General features: G+C 48.6%; 1 protein-coding gene and 2 long non-coding RNA genes across 6 annotated transcripts; 1 reads left to right on the top strand and 2 right to left on the bottom strand.

The window, feature by feature from the left end:
* Positions 1-113: 113 nt before the first annotated feature.
* ZSCAN22 (zinc finger and SCAN domain containing 22) lies at positions 114-11,845 on the top strand. 4 transcript variants are annotated; one of them, XM_058706611.1, is made up of 4 exons: positions 114-237; positions 722-953; positions 4,766-5,218; positions 7,982-11,845. In XM_058706611.1, the coding sequence occupies exons 3-4, from the start codon at positions 4,819-4,821 to the stop codon at positions 9,055-9,057; spliced, it is 1,476 nt and encodes a 491-aa protein (XP_058562594.1). In that variant the 5' UTR covers positions 114-237; positions 722-953; positions 4,766-4,818; the 3' UTR covers positions 9,058-11,845. The 4 variants fall into 4 exon arrangements, with proteins under 4 accessions (XP_058562594.1, XP_058562596.1, XP_058562595.1 ...); XM_058706613.1 differs by having other exon boundaries at positions 134-366; XM_058706612.1 differs by having other exon boundaries at positions 231-953.
* On the bottom strand, positions 2,624-3,455 carry LOC131499006 (uncharacterized). The gene is made up of 2 exons (XR_009255703.1): positions 3,337-3,455; positions 2,624-3,091 (listed from the first exon to the last, which is right to left on the bottom strand). It is a non-coding gene; the product is annotated as an uncharacterized LOC131499006 (long non-coding RNA).
* LOC131499007 (uncharacterized) lies at positions 6,666-7,983 on the bottom strand. The gene is made up of 2 exons (XR_009255704.1): positions 7,430-7,983; positions 6,666-7,216 (listed from the first exon to the last, which is right to left on the bottom strand). It is a non-coding gene; the product is annotated as an uncharacterized LOC131499007 (long non-coding RNA).
* Positions 11,846-13,905: the final 2,060 nt, after the last annotated feature.

Genomic DNA, 13,905 nt, shown 5'->3' with positions numbered 1-13,905 from the left:
GGCAGCGCGGCGCATCCTGGGAGTTGTGGTCCCGGGGAGCAGGCGCGCAGGCGGCCCTGCCCCTGTGGCGCCTCAGTGCGCGCTCCCGGAAGTGGCGGCCGCCGCGCGTGTGGGGTGGGCCTGGGTGGGGTCTGCGGGGGTCGTGGCCGGAAAGAAACGTCCCAGGCCGGGAAGGCGCCAGCGCTGGCGGCGAACTGAGCCGGGTGTTGCGGGGCCGACCCGCCGACGGGGATTGAGGTGCTGACCGCGAGCGGCGCGCCTGGAGGACCGACTGACGGGCAGTGAGCGGGACCGACGCGCAGACCGAGTGTAGAACTCACCGGTCGCACGTGGGACCGACTGGCCGGCTGTGTGTGTGCCTGAGAGGTTGTGCTTCTGCGTCGGCGCGTGCGGGTGTGCGCTTCCTACCGACAGCGTGGCAGTGGGTGACCGTCGGACGTGGGGTGCGACTGACGGCGACGGGGGTGGGAGCTTTCGCGGGGGTGTCGTGTGATGTGAGGAGAGCGCGGGGGTGCGGCCGGCCGCGTGACTTCAGGCAGGACGCAGAGCGTCCCTGGCTGAGACGGTGGTCAGGGACTGTGAGTGACTGTGGGGGAATTCCACTGGTGAGTGACACAGAAATGTGCTCCTGGGTGGCTGACACGGTGCCTGAGGCAGGGTGTGCGCCTGTCACTGCGGGACTAAGATTTTGTCAGGGTACTGAGATGCGGGTGATTTGCAGAGTTTGCCAAGGATGCGACGGAGAGTTTCGCTTCCGCCTGTCTGCAGCCGGAATTGACCGCGGTCCCCAGCCGGCTTTGTGGCTATGTTCCCCAGCACCGGCCGTGGGCCCGAGTCTGGCAGGAGGCTGTGGAGTGTCAGGTTGGTTGTTCACCCCGTGTCTGCAGTGTGCCAGGCCGGTACTGGACGTTTGTCGCGGATCGTCTTGGGTAACCTCACAGCAGCCCTCTGAGGTAGGTGCCACTTACCAGGTTGGTGACTCGCAAGGACAGAGAAATGGAAGAACCGCTGTGCTCAGTTGGTTGAACACTCATGGATCGGGGACCTTGACCTGATGTGAGGTCAGCACGTTGGGGGATGGGTCCATATGTCTCAGATTTTCCAGAACAGGAGTTTCAGGGGTGCAGCAAAGGGAGCTTGGAATCTTGCTGCATGTATCGTCATCCCTGCCATTGCTGCTCCTCCTCCCCTGTACAGTGACTCCCCACATCTGTGGGTGACCATGCTCGGCCTTTCCTGGTCCCTCCATTTGCTCAGCACCTGTTTATTATGCACTTGACATAGGCCGTGCTCTGGGCACTGTGGGCTCCATGTGCTCAGTCTCTCTGGGGCAACATATGGTTCTAGCCAGAGCGGGGAAAAGAGAGACCCAGGGCACTCAGAAGGATACTCAGCTTGCTCTCAAGTGCTCCTACAACTCTTGGAGAAGACGGCAGATAAAGTGCAGTCTGGAGGACCGGGAAAAATTAGGTGCAAAGAGATTTTAGAACAAAAGAATAATAGAGGCAAAGGCTGAGAAGATGGGGATCGGGGATAACGGCAAGGGCAAGGAGACAAGAAGCCCAAGCGAGCTTCAGGGTGGAGTTAGGGGCTAGAACACAGTTTTGTGAGAAGTTGCCACCTGCCGCTGAAAAGTTGCAGGATTGGGGTCTTGTTTCACTAACCTTTGCTTCTCCCTGTGCCCAAGACCATGGCTCATGTGCCAACCAACATTTGTTATCTGTCTTTTTCATTTTAGCCATCTTAGCAGGTGTAAAGCGGTATCTCACTGTGGGTTTGATTTGCATTTCTCTGGTAGTCATGATGTCAAGCATCGTTTCATGTTGCCTACAGGGCATTGGTGTATCTTCTTTGAAGAACTGTCTAGTCAAAACCTTTGCCCACTCTTAATTTTTTTTTAACGTTTATTCATTTTTGGGAGACAGAGCGTGAGTGGGGGAGGGGCAGAGAGACACAGACTCCAAAGCGGGCTGCAGGCTCTGAGCTGTCAGCACAGAGCTGGATGCGGGGCTTGAACCCACAGACCATGAGATCATGACTTGAACTGAAGTCGGATGCGTAACTGACTGAGCCACCCAAGCGCCCCAACCTTTGCCCATTCTTTAGCTGGATTATTTATCTTTTTACCATGGAGTTGTTTAGATACGTATTCCTTATCAGATACCTAATTTGAAAATATTTCGTGCCATTTTGTGGGTTGCCTTTTTGCTTTCTTGATGATATCCTTCAAATCTTGAAACGTTTTAATTTTGATCAAGTTGTTTACTTTATTTTTTATCACTTATCCAGGAAGGCTTTGCATTTTTAAAATTCCAGTATAGTTAACATACAATATTATATTAGTTTCAGCTGTACAACATAGTGATTCAACACTTATATATGGTATAAAATGATCACCATAATAAATCTACTTACCATCTCTTACCATACAAAGTTAATACAGTTTTACTATTTTCCATGTGCTATACGTTACATCACGATGACCTATTTATTTTATGACTAGAAGTTTGCACCTCTTAATCCCTTTCACCCATTTCACCCAGTCCCAAATCCCCTTCTCCTCTGGCAACCATCAGTCTGTATTTGTGAATCTAGTTTTGATTTGTATGTCCATTTGTTTTGCTTTTTAGATCCACATATAGCTGAAATCATATGGTATTTATCTTTCTCTAATTTATTTCACTTGGCATAATAACCTCAAGGTCCATCCATGCTGTTTGTTCTTTATTATGGCTGAGTAATATTTTATTGTATGTATGGGTGCCACATCTTCTTTATCCATTCATCTGTTGATGGACAGTTAGGTTGCTTCCATATCTTGGCTATTGTAAATAATGCTGCAGTGAATATAGGCGTTAATATATCTTTTCAAGTTAGTGTTTGCATTTTCGTTTGGATAAATGCCCAGAAGTGAAATTGCTGGATTGTATGATGGTACTTTTTTTTTTCTTTTGCATTATTTTTAAGTTTATGTGGATATTTAAGTTTTTGTGGAATGTTGACCAAAGTTAACCATACACTGGGTCACAAACCAAGTTTCAGCAAATTTCAAAGGATTGAAGTTGACTAAAGCACATTTTCTGAGGGGCGCCTGGGTGGCGCAGTCGGTTAAGCGTCCGACTTCAGCCAGGTCACGATCTCGCGGTCTGTGAGTTCGAGCCCCGCGTCAGGCTCTGGGCTGATGGCTCGGAGCCTGGAGCCTGTTTCCGATTCTGTGTCTCCCTCTCTCTCTGCCCCTCCCCCATTCATGCTCTGTCTCTCTCTGTCCCAAAAATAAATAAAAAACGTTGAAAAAAAAATTAAAAAAAAAAAAAAAGCACATTTTCTGAGCACAACAAACTTAATCTAGCAATCAATAATAAAAAGACAACTAGACAACCGTAGTTGTTTGGAAATGGAGTAGCAGATTTCTTTTTTTTTTTTTTAAACTTTTAATGTTTATTTTCAAGAGAGACAGAATGTGAGTGGGGGAGGGGCAGAGAGAGAGGGAGACACAGAATCCAAAGCAGGCTCCAGGCTCCGGCTGTCAGCACAGAGCCTGATGTAGGGCTTGAACTCACGAACTGTGAGATCATGACCTGAGGTGAAGTTGGACACTCAACCAACTGAGCTGCCCAGGTGCCCCATGAGTAGCAGATTTCCAAATAGCCCAGGAGTCAAGAAGAAACCACAACAGAAATTAGAAAATATTTTGAACTCATTAAATGATAATGAAGATGCAACATTAAACTTATAGATGTGCAGCTAAAGCTGTGTTTAGAGGGAAATTTACAGCCTTAAATACATGTATTAGAAAAGAGGAGGGGCGCCTGGGTGGCTCAGTTGGTTAAGTGTCCAACTCTTGATTTTGGCTCAGGTCATGATCTCACAGTGGTGATATCGAGCCCAACATCAGGCCCCGTGCTGAGTGTGGAGCCTGCTTGGGATTCTTTCTCTCCCTCTCTCTCTGCCCCTCCGGTACCCACTCTCACTCGCTCTCATGCTCTCTCTCTCTCTCTCTAAGAAATAAATATTAAAAAAAAAAAAGAGGACCAGATGAACATAAGGGAAGGGAAACAAAAATAATATAAAATCAGGGAGGGGACAAAACAGAAGAGACTCATAAATATGGAGAACAAACTGAGGGTTACTAGAGGGGTTGTGGGAGGGGGGATAGGCTAAATAGGTAAGAGGTACTAAGGAATCTACTCCTGAAACCATTGTTGTACAATATGCTAACTAACTTGGATGTAAATTTTAAAAGATAAAAAATAAAATTTAAAAAAAAAGAGGAAAGAAAGGAAGGCGGAAAGTCATTTATTTTTAAGTATCCATCTCAGAAACCAAAATAATTAGCAAGGGAAAAGTGAAGGAATGACCATGTGGCTACCTAGGGAGTGTGTGAGATAGAGAGATCTGGTTCTGTGTGGGAGGAGCACACCATAAGCAAACTGGCCATGGGGTCAGGCTGCCTGGGTTTGTAGCTCAGCAATTCCCAATCTGTTCAGTATCTGAGAAGCTTTGGGTGAATCTTTTCCTCCTCTATATCTGTTTTCATATCCACAAAATGGAAAGGAAATTCTTACCTCCTGAGTTTGTTTAGAGTTTTAAATGAGTTACTATATGCAAACTTTTAGCATGGTGCTTAGGCATCTGATTATTTTGAACATCTGTGTCTCTGTGAGAGAGTCACTCTTACAGGCCCCAAGCCTGCATCTGCCCTGCTCTACAGATGTGAGCAGAGCCCCAAGTTCCACATAATGACAGAGTTCTGACATTCCTGCAGACCCGGTTCCAACGTTCCAGCCATTCTGTGCCTCACTGGAGTGCTGCTGCTTGATGGCCATCCCCAAGAGCCCTCTGAGCCCCATGCCCTGGGAACAGGATGGTTTCCTACGTGTGAAGGTGGAGGATGAGGAGGCTAGCCTCTCTGAGGTCCAGGAATCTAGCCCTGGCCACACTGTCCACCCTGAGGCTGCACGTCTTCGCTTCCGGCGCTTCTGCTATGAGGAGGCATCCAACCCACATGAGGCCCTGGCCCAGCTCCGTGAACTGTGCCACCAGTGGCTGCAGCCTGAAGCACATTCCAAGGAGCAGATGCTAGAGTTGCTGGTGCTGGAGCAGTTCCTGGGTGCGCTGCCACCCAAGATCCAGTCGTGGGTGGGTGCCCAGTTCCCCAAGAGTGGTGAGGAGGCTGCCATGCTGGTAGAAGGTCTGACTCGGTCACTGGACAAGAGAGGTGAGAAGGAACAACAGGCGACTGTTTGCAGCACACTGTGGGCAGAGCCTGGACTGGAATGTGGGAGTGCAGGGTTTGGGTTTGGGGTCGTTCACACACACACTTGTTGTCATCTTTGTACGTCACCCAAACTCACACACTGTGCTAAGCAGATCTGTTTTGACTGCTAATGTCCAAAAACCGAGCTCAAACTGACTGCAGCAAAGTAGGGAGCTCCTGGCTGTATCCAGGAGCTCAGTGGATGGCGTCAGGACTCTTTTTTTCTCGTTCTGTTTCTCAGTTGGGTTTTCCTACATTAGCTTTACTCTTAAGTAGCTTCTCTCCTCAGTGGAGACATGGTTGGCTCAGCAACCCAGGCTTATGTCTTACCGATGTAGAATCCCCAGGGGGAGAACAGTAAAAGGTTCCTGGGCTGAGTCCCACTGAACTGGTTGGGGTCTTGTGCTTGTTTTTGGCTGACCAGATCTCAGGGACTGACGTGAATAAGGAAAACCAGGCTGTTGGTACCAGATGAGGGGGCTGGAAGCCTATAGCAGGGGAGGGGATGACAAAAATGCCAGGTGTCTCCATGTGTCCCTCTGCTGGCCTCCAGGATCTGTGTGTGTCAGACCTGCCCTAGGCTAGAGTGGGCACCTTTGCTCTGGAGGACCTACACAGATGTCCCGGCCCAGGGAGGTCCCAACGGATGCAATCCAGAGCAGGGAGTGAAGGCTCTTCCTGGAAGGGCCCGGCCTGGCCCTGCCTGATGATAGCAGATAGTGTGTGTATGCCAGGCTCTAGGGAGGAGGCATGCAGTGAGTAGAAAGAACAGAAATATCATGAAGGCTTGGTAGATTCAACCACAGCTCCTCCTCCTGGCCATGTGACTTTCCTGTGCCTCAGTTTCCCTGTCAATAAAATGGCGATTGCAGTTCATAATACCTACCTCGGTGTCATTGAGAGGTGTAAATGAAGCATCACCTGTGCAGCACATTAACAGTGTCTGGTACAGATTAAACACAGTGGAAACTGTAGCTGTTAGGATAATTGTTTAGCTCCTCGAGAAACAGACCTTTCTGGAGAGGTTGGTCATGTGCCTTCCCTTGGGCCCATCAGCTCTGCCAGGCAAAGGTCACAGGGACAGGGAAAGGGGATAGTGGCCACATCCTCCTGAAGGGTCAAGAAAGTCTTCAGAGAAACGGCAGTATGGCACTGAGATAAGGAGAATGACGTGGAAGTCCAGGCAGAGGGAATGGTGGGGGTGAAGACCCGGTGGTACGGACTGGTACATTCTGGGAAGAGCAGTTGGGCAATGTTGCTGGAATAGAGGAAGAAGAGGGATGTGGGACCAAGCATATGACTGAGGAGGCTGGGTAGCTAGGAGGACATCTGTGGGCCTAGAGGACAAAATCTGAAATCTAAAAACTTTTTTTTTTCAATTTTTTCAATTTTTATTATTTTTGAGAGAGAGAGAGAGAGAGAACACGTGAGCAGGGAAGGGGCAGAGAGAGAGAAGGGGAAAGAAGATCCAGAGCTGGCTCTGCGTTGATAGCAGAGAGCCTGAGGCGATATGGGGCTAGAACTCACGAACCATGAGATCACGACCTGGGTTGAAGCCGGACTCTTAACCGACTAAGCCACCCAGGCACCCCAGAAGTCTGAAATCTATACCTGAAATTTCAATTTGACCACCAGCCAACTGTGTGATCCTGTACCAGTTGAGTACTCAAGACCTTCCTTCAGCCGGGTCTCAGTTTCCTTGTCTGAAATGCAGTGTTCCAGTATGTCCTTGTGAGAGCAGACTGAAAGTGAAATGAGGCAATGGAAGTTACCCACTGTGCTTGGAGAGCCTAATGATGACCAGCAGCCCTGGCAGGCGAGCAGTATAGTAGCTCTCTCTTACAGGTCCAGACGAGGGCAGGATTGCCCAACGTTCTGGAGCTGGCTCGTGGCAGGGCTGGGGCTCCACTGTGGACTTGAGCAGCAATTATTCGGCCTGCTCCCATCTCTTCCTGGAATCTGTCCAGTACGTGATGCTATTAAGTGTGCCCCGGTGCCTTATGCACCTATCAAGGGTCAGTTCAATTCAAAGGTCAGTTCAGGCTGACCTCATACACAACCCAGTCTCCAACTACCTTTCAACCACACTCCACCTTTACAGCAGTTTATAAAGAGTGGGCCTCAGGCCTCCCAGGGTCTTAGGGATGCCAGGCGGGCTTGTCACCCACTCACCCTCAGCAGTGGTTGTCAACTTGGGGCTCGAGGTAGATTCTACTGTGGAAAACTGCACAGTTGCCAGCATCTGGAATTGCTTTCCTCATTCAGCCAGTCTTTACTGTCACCTGCAGAAAATGCTCGGTAGGCTTTTTAGGTCCAGGGCTAAGGCACTGAGAGCTGGGGTCTCCCGAGGGGGAGTAAGTACATAGGCACTTGGCAAGGGCGACCCCCTGTGTGTGCTTACTTACTCTCATTCTTTCAGATCAGTTCAATCTTAGGGTTTTCCTTCTGACACTTGAGCCCAAATCAGCAGCCTTGAAGAATGGAGAGTTTCAGGAGTGGGGGGTGGGGGAGGATTGGAACCTGTGATCCAGTTTCTGATGGTGTGGGAACACAGCCCTATGCCCTTTGTCATCCAGGACACCAAATGGGAAACTTTACTTTGGAAATGGGACCAAATGTCAGGAGTGGCCATTTGTCTCCTTACAGAGTAAGACCACAACCCAGGTAGAATGGGGAAAGCCCTGTGTGGAAATAGTGTTGACACTGTGGTTTGGGTTGTTTCAGGACAGGAACCAGGAGCTGAGCTCTCAGAGTCAAGCTGCAAGCAGAATGATTTGGAAGAGTCCGAGCCACTGGGTAGGGCCACTGAAACCCTCGCGGGAGGTGGTTCCCGGGGACCTGCCTTTGGTGATGCTTGTGAACCTGAAGGCAGCTCAGAGAGGCAGGCAGGACTCTCAGGGGAAATCTGGACAAAGTCTGTCCCCCAAGAGATGGATTGCAGGAAAACTTCAGAGCCTCACAAGGATGTTCCCACAGACCAGACCAGCTGTGAACCTGGTGCCTTGGGGAATAGTCCCAACATGTGGCCAAATTTCATCTCACAAGAGAAGACACCAGAAGAGAAATTTGATCCATTGGATGGTTATGGGACGGAGTCGCCATGCGTATACTCAAGGAGGAAGTCTTCCAAGTGTGGTGAATGTGGGAAAACATTCCAGAGCCCCTCCGCCCTCAAAGCACACCAGAAGAGCCATTTTCGGAAGACACCCTACACCTGTAGTGAGTGTGGGAAAGCCTTTAGCCGGAGCACTCACTTGGCCCAGCACCAAGTCATCCACACGGGGGCAAAGCCCCATGAGTGTAAAGAGTGCGGGAAGGCCTTCAGCCGGGTCACCCACCTAACTCAGCACCAGAGGATCCACACTGGAGAAAAACCCTACAAGTGCAGGGAATGTGGCAAAACCTTCAGCCGCAGCACCCATCTCACCCAGCACCAGCGGGTGCACACAGGGGAGAGGCCCTATGAGTGTGACGAGTGTGGGAAGGCCTTCAGCCAGAGCACCCACCTGACTCAGCACCAGCGCATCCACACCGGGGAGAAGCCCTACAAGTGTGACGCTTGTGGAAGAGCCTTCAGTGACTGCTCAGCTCTGATCCGCCACCTGAGAATCCACTCTGGAGAGAAGCCGTATCAGTGTAAGGTTTGTCCGAAGGCCTTTGCACAGAGCTCCTCCCTCATTGAGCACCAGAGAATCCACACAGGAGAGAAGCCGTACAAGTGCAGCGACTGTGGAAAGGCCTTTAGCCGCAGCTCAGCCCTTATGGTTCACCTGAGGATCCACATCACAGTACTGCAGTAACCCAAGAAAACTCTCGGGACACAGTATCCTCCCCTCAGAGGCTCAACATCTAAGAAAAACCCTGAGTTCCAAAAGAACAAAGAATGGGGTGGGTGATAGTACCCCAAAATGATGAGGTGCTAAAGGGCAGACTCTGGGGCTGTCTGGGAACAACTCTGCATTTGGAGACCCAGATGGAGGCGCCTAATGAACACAAAGCTATTCAAACCATCTGGAGAAGCTTCCAGAAGGATCCTGCTGCCCTCCATACCCCACTCAGGCCCATCTCAGAGAAAGGACAGCTGAGGTGAGGACTTGGATTTGTCTTCAGAGCCAGGGCAAGTGAAGTTTCTTTTGGGACTCAGTGGTCCCAAGATGCTCTGGGCAGGAAGGCTCCAGCTTCATGTTCCCATGTGGCTGCTCTTGCCTTTTCCTCCCCTGTTTAGCCCAGGAGGGGTACCGGCCCTCGCCCACCTCCGTGCCTTCACGCCTATTGTTTCACTCCACCTATTCACGTCTAACTCTAAGGCCAACCTGTGAGGCTGCCTCTTATGTGAGGCCTTCTCCGGGCCCTCTGTCTGTTTCACAATCTCCCTTAATTGAGGGTGCAGCCTGATGCTTGCCCAGCATCCATTTCTCCCTGCCCTCCCCTTCCACATCCCATCAGTCATCAGCCCTGTTGGTTTTACTGAAAACTCACCTCTAATCATCTTCTCCACCTTCGTCACTTTCTGTGAGCCCTCATCACCTCTCATCTGGATTCCATCTGGGGTCTCTTGCCTTCATTCTCTCCCCCGACCTCTCCCATTGTTTGATTCTCCACACCAGGGGGCTCTTTCTACAACCCAAACCTGATTGTGTCACTCCATGGTGGAAAGCTCTTCAGTGTACCTTCTACGGCAAACCTTCCTGAATGGTTTATAAGTATGCCAAGACATAACTCACTTTGAGCCCCGAACAAGCTCTCCAGGTACCCTCATATGTACATGTGAATATTGTCATTTTTGTGTGTGTGCAGTGATGTGAAAATGGTTTCAGAGTACTGCCCTGTGGGAATAATGGCAAACTCCTTCACCTGCAATTTATGATCATTTGTGACCTGGCCCCAGCCTTGTCTATCGTAGTCCCTCCACCTTCCACACACCAGTCACGTGGAACTACTTGTGGTTCCTGAAGAAGCCATATTTTCCCCACCTACGTGCCTCTGTAACTGTGCCTGGAAACCTCCTCTTCTCTTTCCTCCCTGGCGTTTCACATAGCCCTCCCTAACAAAGCCTCCCCTAGCTCTCTGAGCTGACTTCAACTTGCCTTCTGTGCTTCCAGAACACCTCCTTAACTTCTCAACTTCCTGTCATGTTTATTTACTCCTTGCAGAGCTCGCAGTCTGTTTCCCAAAGACACTGAGAGCTTCCAAAAGCAGGGGCTGGGTCTTATTCTCAGTACCCATAGCACAGGACTCAGTAGGCTCTGACCTGTGTCTTCTGAATGAATATACTGTGACCGGTGCCTTCCTGGAAGCAGTCATCATGCTCCGCCCTGCGTCGGCCTGATGTATGTCTACATTGTTGTCTCCCCCAACAGCCCTGGGCCCTGCAGGGCAAGAGCAATCTGATTTTCCCAGAGCCCCACCCATCAGACAAGCCTGGCATACAGTGGCCTCGATAAAATGTTACCATATTGAGTCTGCCCTTTTTGTCACCCCAGAATCCCCCTGGTGTCATGGACTCTGTGGTTGCCAGCATGCTGTCAGTGTGCTGTCTGGCCTCTCACGGTTCTGTATCCCTGACCCTCTTTCAGGGTCCATGTCTGTAACTGAATGTCACAGCCTCTATTCTTAACTGTCAGGTTGTCAATCTTCCTCTCTTTCTTTGATGATCCCATTGCATGTTAACCATTTGACCTGCCATACAGTTGTGTACTGCTCATATCTCCCTGTGTTTCTTCTTGTGTCTTGGACTTGTCCCCTCTGTGTCACAAGTAAAGAGTCACAGAAACCAAGGAGTGAGGTTCAGAACAGGAAGGTTGAGACCCAGGGAAACAGAGATCTTGTGTCAGTATCTCTGAGAGAGTCCCAGATACACCTGTCCACAGGCAGACTGCCACACAGTGAAGCCAAGGCTGAGAGACGCAGAGAATGTGAACAGGGAAAAGCTCAGATGAGAGATACACGTTGCTGGTTAAACAGTCACACAGGCCTCCAACAAGCCCGCAGGAAGTGGAAAAGATGTAGGCCCAAGTCACGCTGCAAACAGCACTCCTCCTCAGGGCTGCTTTTGGGATCCCGGGTAAGTGACTTCCCTGAACCTCAGTGACCTGCCCATCTGTAAAGCAGGAATAAGATGACCTGCTTTGTGCAGCACCCAACCCATGGCCTGGCCATTGGCTCTGACTTGGAGCATCTGTCTCCACCTCCTGCCCTCACTCTCCTGGTGTTTGGCACTAAAGAGCAGAATCTCCACCTCTGGTGCTCTGAGCATCTCCAGCACCCACTTTGTCATAAGATTTGTGTCTTCCTATGTTTGTCTAAAGGGGGAAGAGGTCAGGAGAAAAAAGGAATCTTTACTGAGCGTCCACATGTGTTGTTCAGTCTGCCAAATAATTTATGTACATCATCTCCCAACACTGAGGGCAGGACCACCATCCCCACTGTAAGGGACATGGGGTTGGAGAACATGAGTGGCCCTGACGTGTACGCTGACAGGGACTGGACACACTGGGATTTGAAAGCACATCCAAATATGTCAGCAGTTTCAATAAGCACTACTTATCAACAAAGTAAGACAAATACTAACATTGTATTTCTTTCAAATCCAGGCATATGTTCTTTAGAAGAAACACACCTAAAACAAGGACATGGGAAAGCTGAGGCTAAAGGAATAGAAAAGGATATACAAGGCAGGCATGAATCTGAAGAAAGACAATGAAGCTGTCTTAATTTCAGACAAAATAGATGTTGACACAGAAAAGCATTATTAATTTAAGGTCATAGGATCACTATGTTTTCTTTAAGTTTATTAATCTTTGAGAGAGAGAACACAGGAGGGTCAGAGAGAGTGGGAGACAGAATCCCAAGCAGACTCCACACAATCAGCTCAGAGCCCAATGTGGGGGTTGAACTCCCAAATTGTGAGATCATGATCTGAGCTGAGATCAAGAGTTGAACGCTTAACCGACTGTGACCCAGTCGCCCCGAAAGAAAGAATTTTTGAAGAAATAATGACTGGAAACGTTCCAAATTTATGCCTTTCCAGAAGGTATAAATTTACAGGTTCAGAAGGCACAGTGAACCCAAACAGCATAATCTCGAACCCGTGCCTGGATACATCACAATTGAACTCCTGAAAACTAAAATTAAAAAAAATTTTAATTTTTTAATGTCTATTTGAGAGACAGAGAGACAGCACGAGCAGAAGAGTAGCAGAGAGAGAGGAAGACACAGAATCCGAAGCAGGCTCTGAGCTGTCAGCACAGAGCTTGATGTGGGGCTCGAACTCATGAACTGTGAGATCATGACCTGAGCCGAAGTCAGACGCTTAACTGAGTCACCCAGGCACCCGGAAATTTAAATTTTTTGAAAAGAGTCTGTGAAAAACTGCATCATAAAAATTGATGCAAAAGATAATGAGTTTCTTGTAAGAAATCATGAAAGCCAGAAGGCAAAGAAACAACATTTTTAAAGTGCTGAAAAAAAAAAATAAAACTGTCAATCAAAAATTCTATATCCAATGAAAATACACGTCAAGGAGAGCAAAATAACATTTTCTTTTTTTTTTCAACGTTTTTTTTTTTTTTTTTTTTTTTTTTGGGACAGAGAGAGACAGAGCATGAACGGGGGAGGGGCAGAGAGAGAGAGGGAGACACAGAATCGGAAACAGGCTCCAGGCTCCGAGCCATCAGCCCAGAGCCCGACGCGGGGCTCGAACTCACGGACCGCGAGATCGTGACCTGGCTGAAGTCGGACGCTTAACCGACTGCGCCACCCAGGCGCCCCAATAACATTTTCAAATGAAGCAAAATTAAGACAGTGTGTTGCCAGCAGGCTAAAAGTTGTTTTGATGGAAGGGAAGTGATAGCAGAAGGAAAACTGTAATTTTGGTAATGAAGAGTAACACACTGAAAAGATTTTATCTTTTTTTTTTTTTTTAATTTTTAATGTTTATTTTTGAGAGAGACAGAGTGTAAGCAGGGGAGGGGCAGAGAGAGGGAGGGAGACACAATCTGAAGCAGGCTCCAGGCTCTGAGCTGTCAACACAGAGCCCGGCGCAGGACTCGAACTTACAAACCATGAGATCATGACCTGAGCCAAAGTCAGATGCTTAATTGAGGCACCCAGGAGTCCTAATTTGATCTTTAAAATACACATAACTGTGGGGGTACCTGGGTGGCTCAGTCAGTTAAGCATCCAACTCGATTTCAGCTCGGGTCATGATCTCACGGTTCCTGAGATCAAACCCCGAGTAAGGCTCGGCACTGATGGCATGGAGCCTGCTTGAGATTCTCTCTCTCTCCTCTCCCCCTCCCCTACTCTAAATAAATAAATACACAAATGAACAAACATACACTTAAAAATATTTTTAAAGACACACATGACTTGAAAACAAAATTTATAACATTGTCTAGTAGAGTTCAATGTATATTGATGTAGTATATATGACTACAACATACAGAGAGGAGAGTATCAAAATTCACTCAGTGGTATATTTGAGACTTGTATATTTTAATGCATAAACTTATATGTCAAGAACCACTAGTGTACAATTTTTTTTTTTTTTAATTTAAAGGTGAGGGTAAAGAGACTGATATAGTGTTAAGGTTTCTACATTTCACTGTAAGTGGTATTAATTCTATATAGACTGAAGACTGGAGTAT

Source organism: Neofelis nebulosa, chromosome 17, assembly GCF_028018385.1.
Source record: "Neofelis nebulosa isolate mNeoNeb1 chromosome 17, mNeoNeb1.pri, whole genome shotgun sequence".
Lineage (NCBI taxonomy): Eukaryota > Metazoa > Chordata > Mammalia > Carnivora > Felidae > Neofelis > Neofelis nebulosa.
This window is presented reverse-complemented; position numbering and strand designations above follow the sequence as displayed.

What these genes read in the sequence shown, in the direction of transcription:
- ZSCAN22 (XM_058706611.1), top strand. Translation starts at nt 4,819, where the DNA reads ATGGCCATCCCCAAGAGCCCTCTGAGCCCCATGCCCTGGGAACAGGAT. An exon ending in TCGGTCACTGGACAAGAGAG is followed by an intron (nt 5,219 to 7,981) that starts GTGAGAAGGAAC and finishes GGGTTGTTTCAG; the next exon opens with GACAGGAACCAGGAGCTGAG.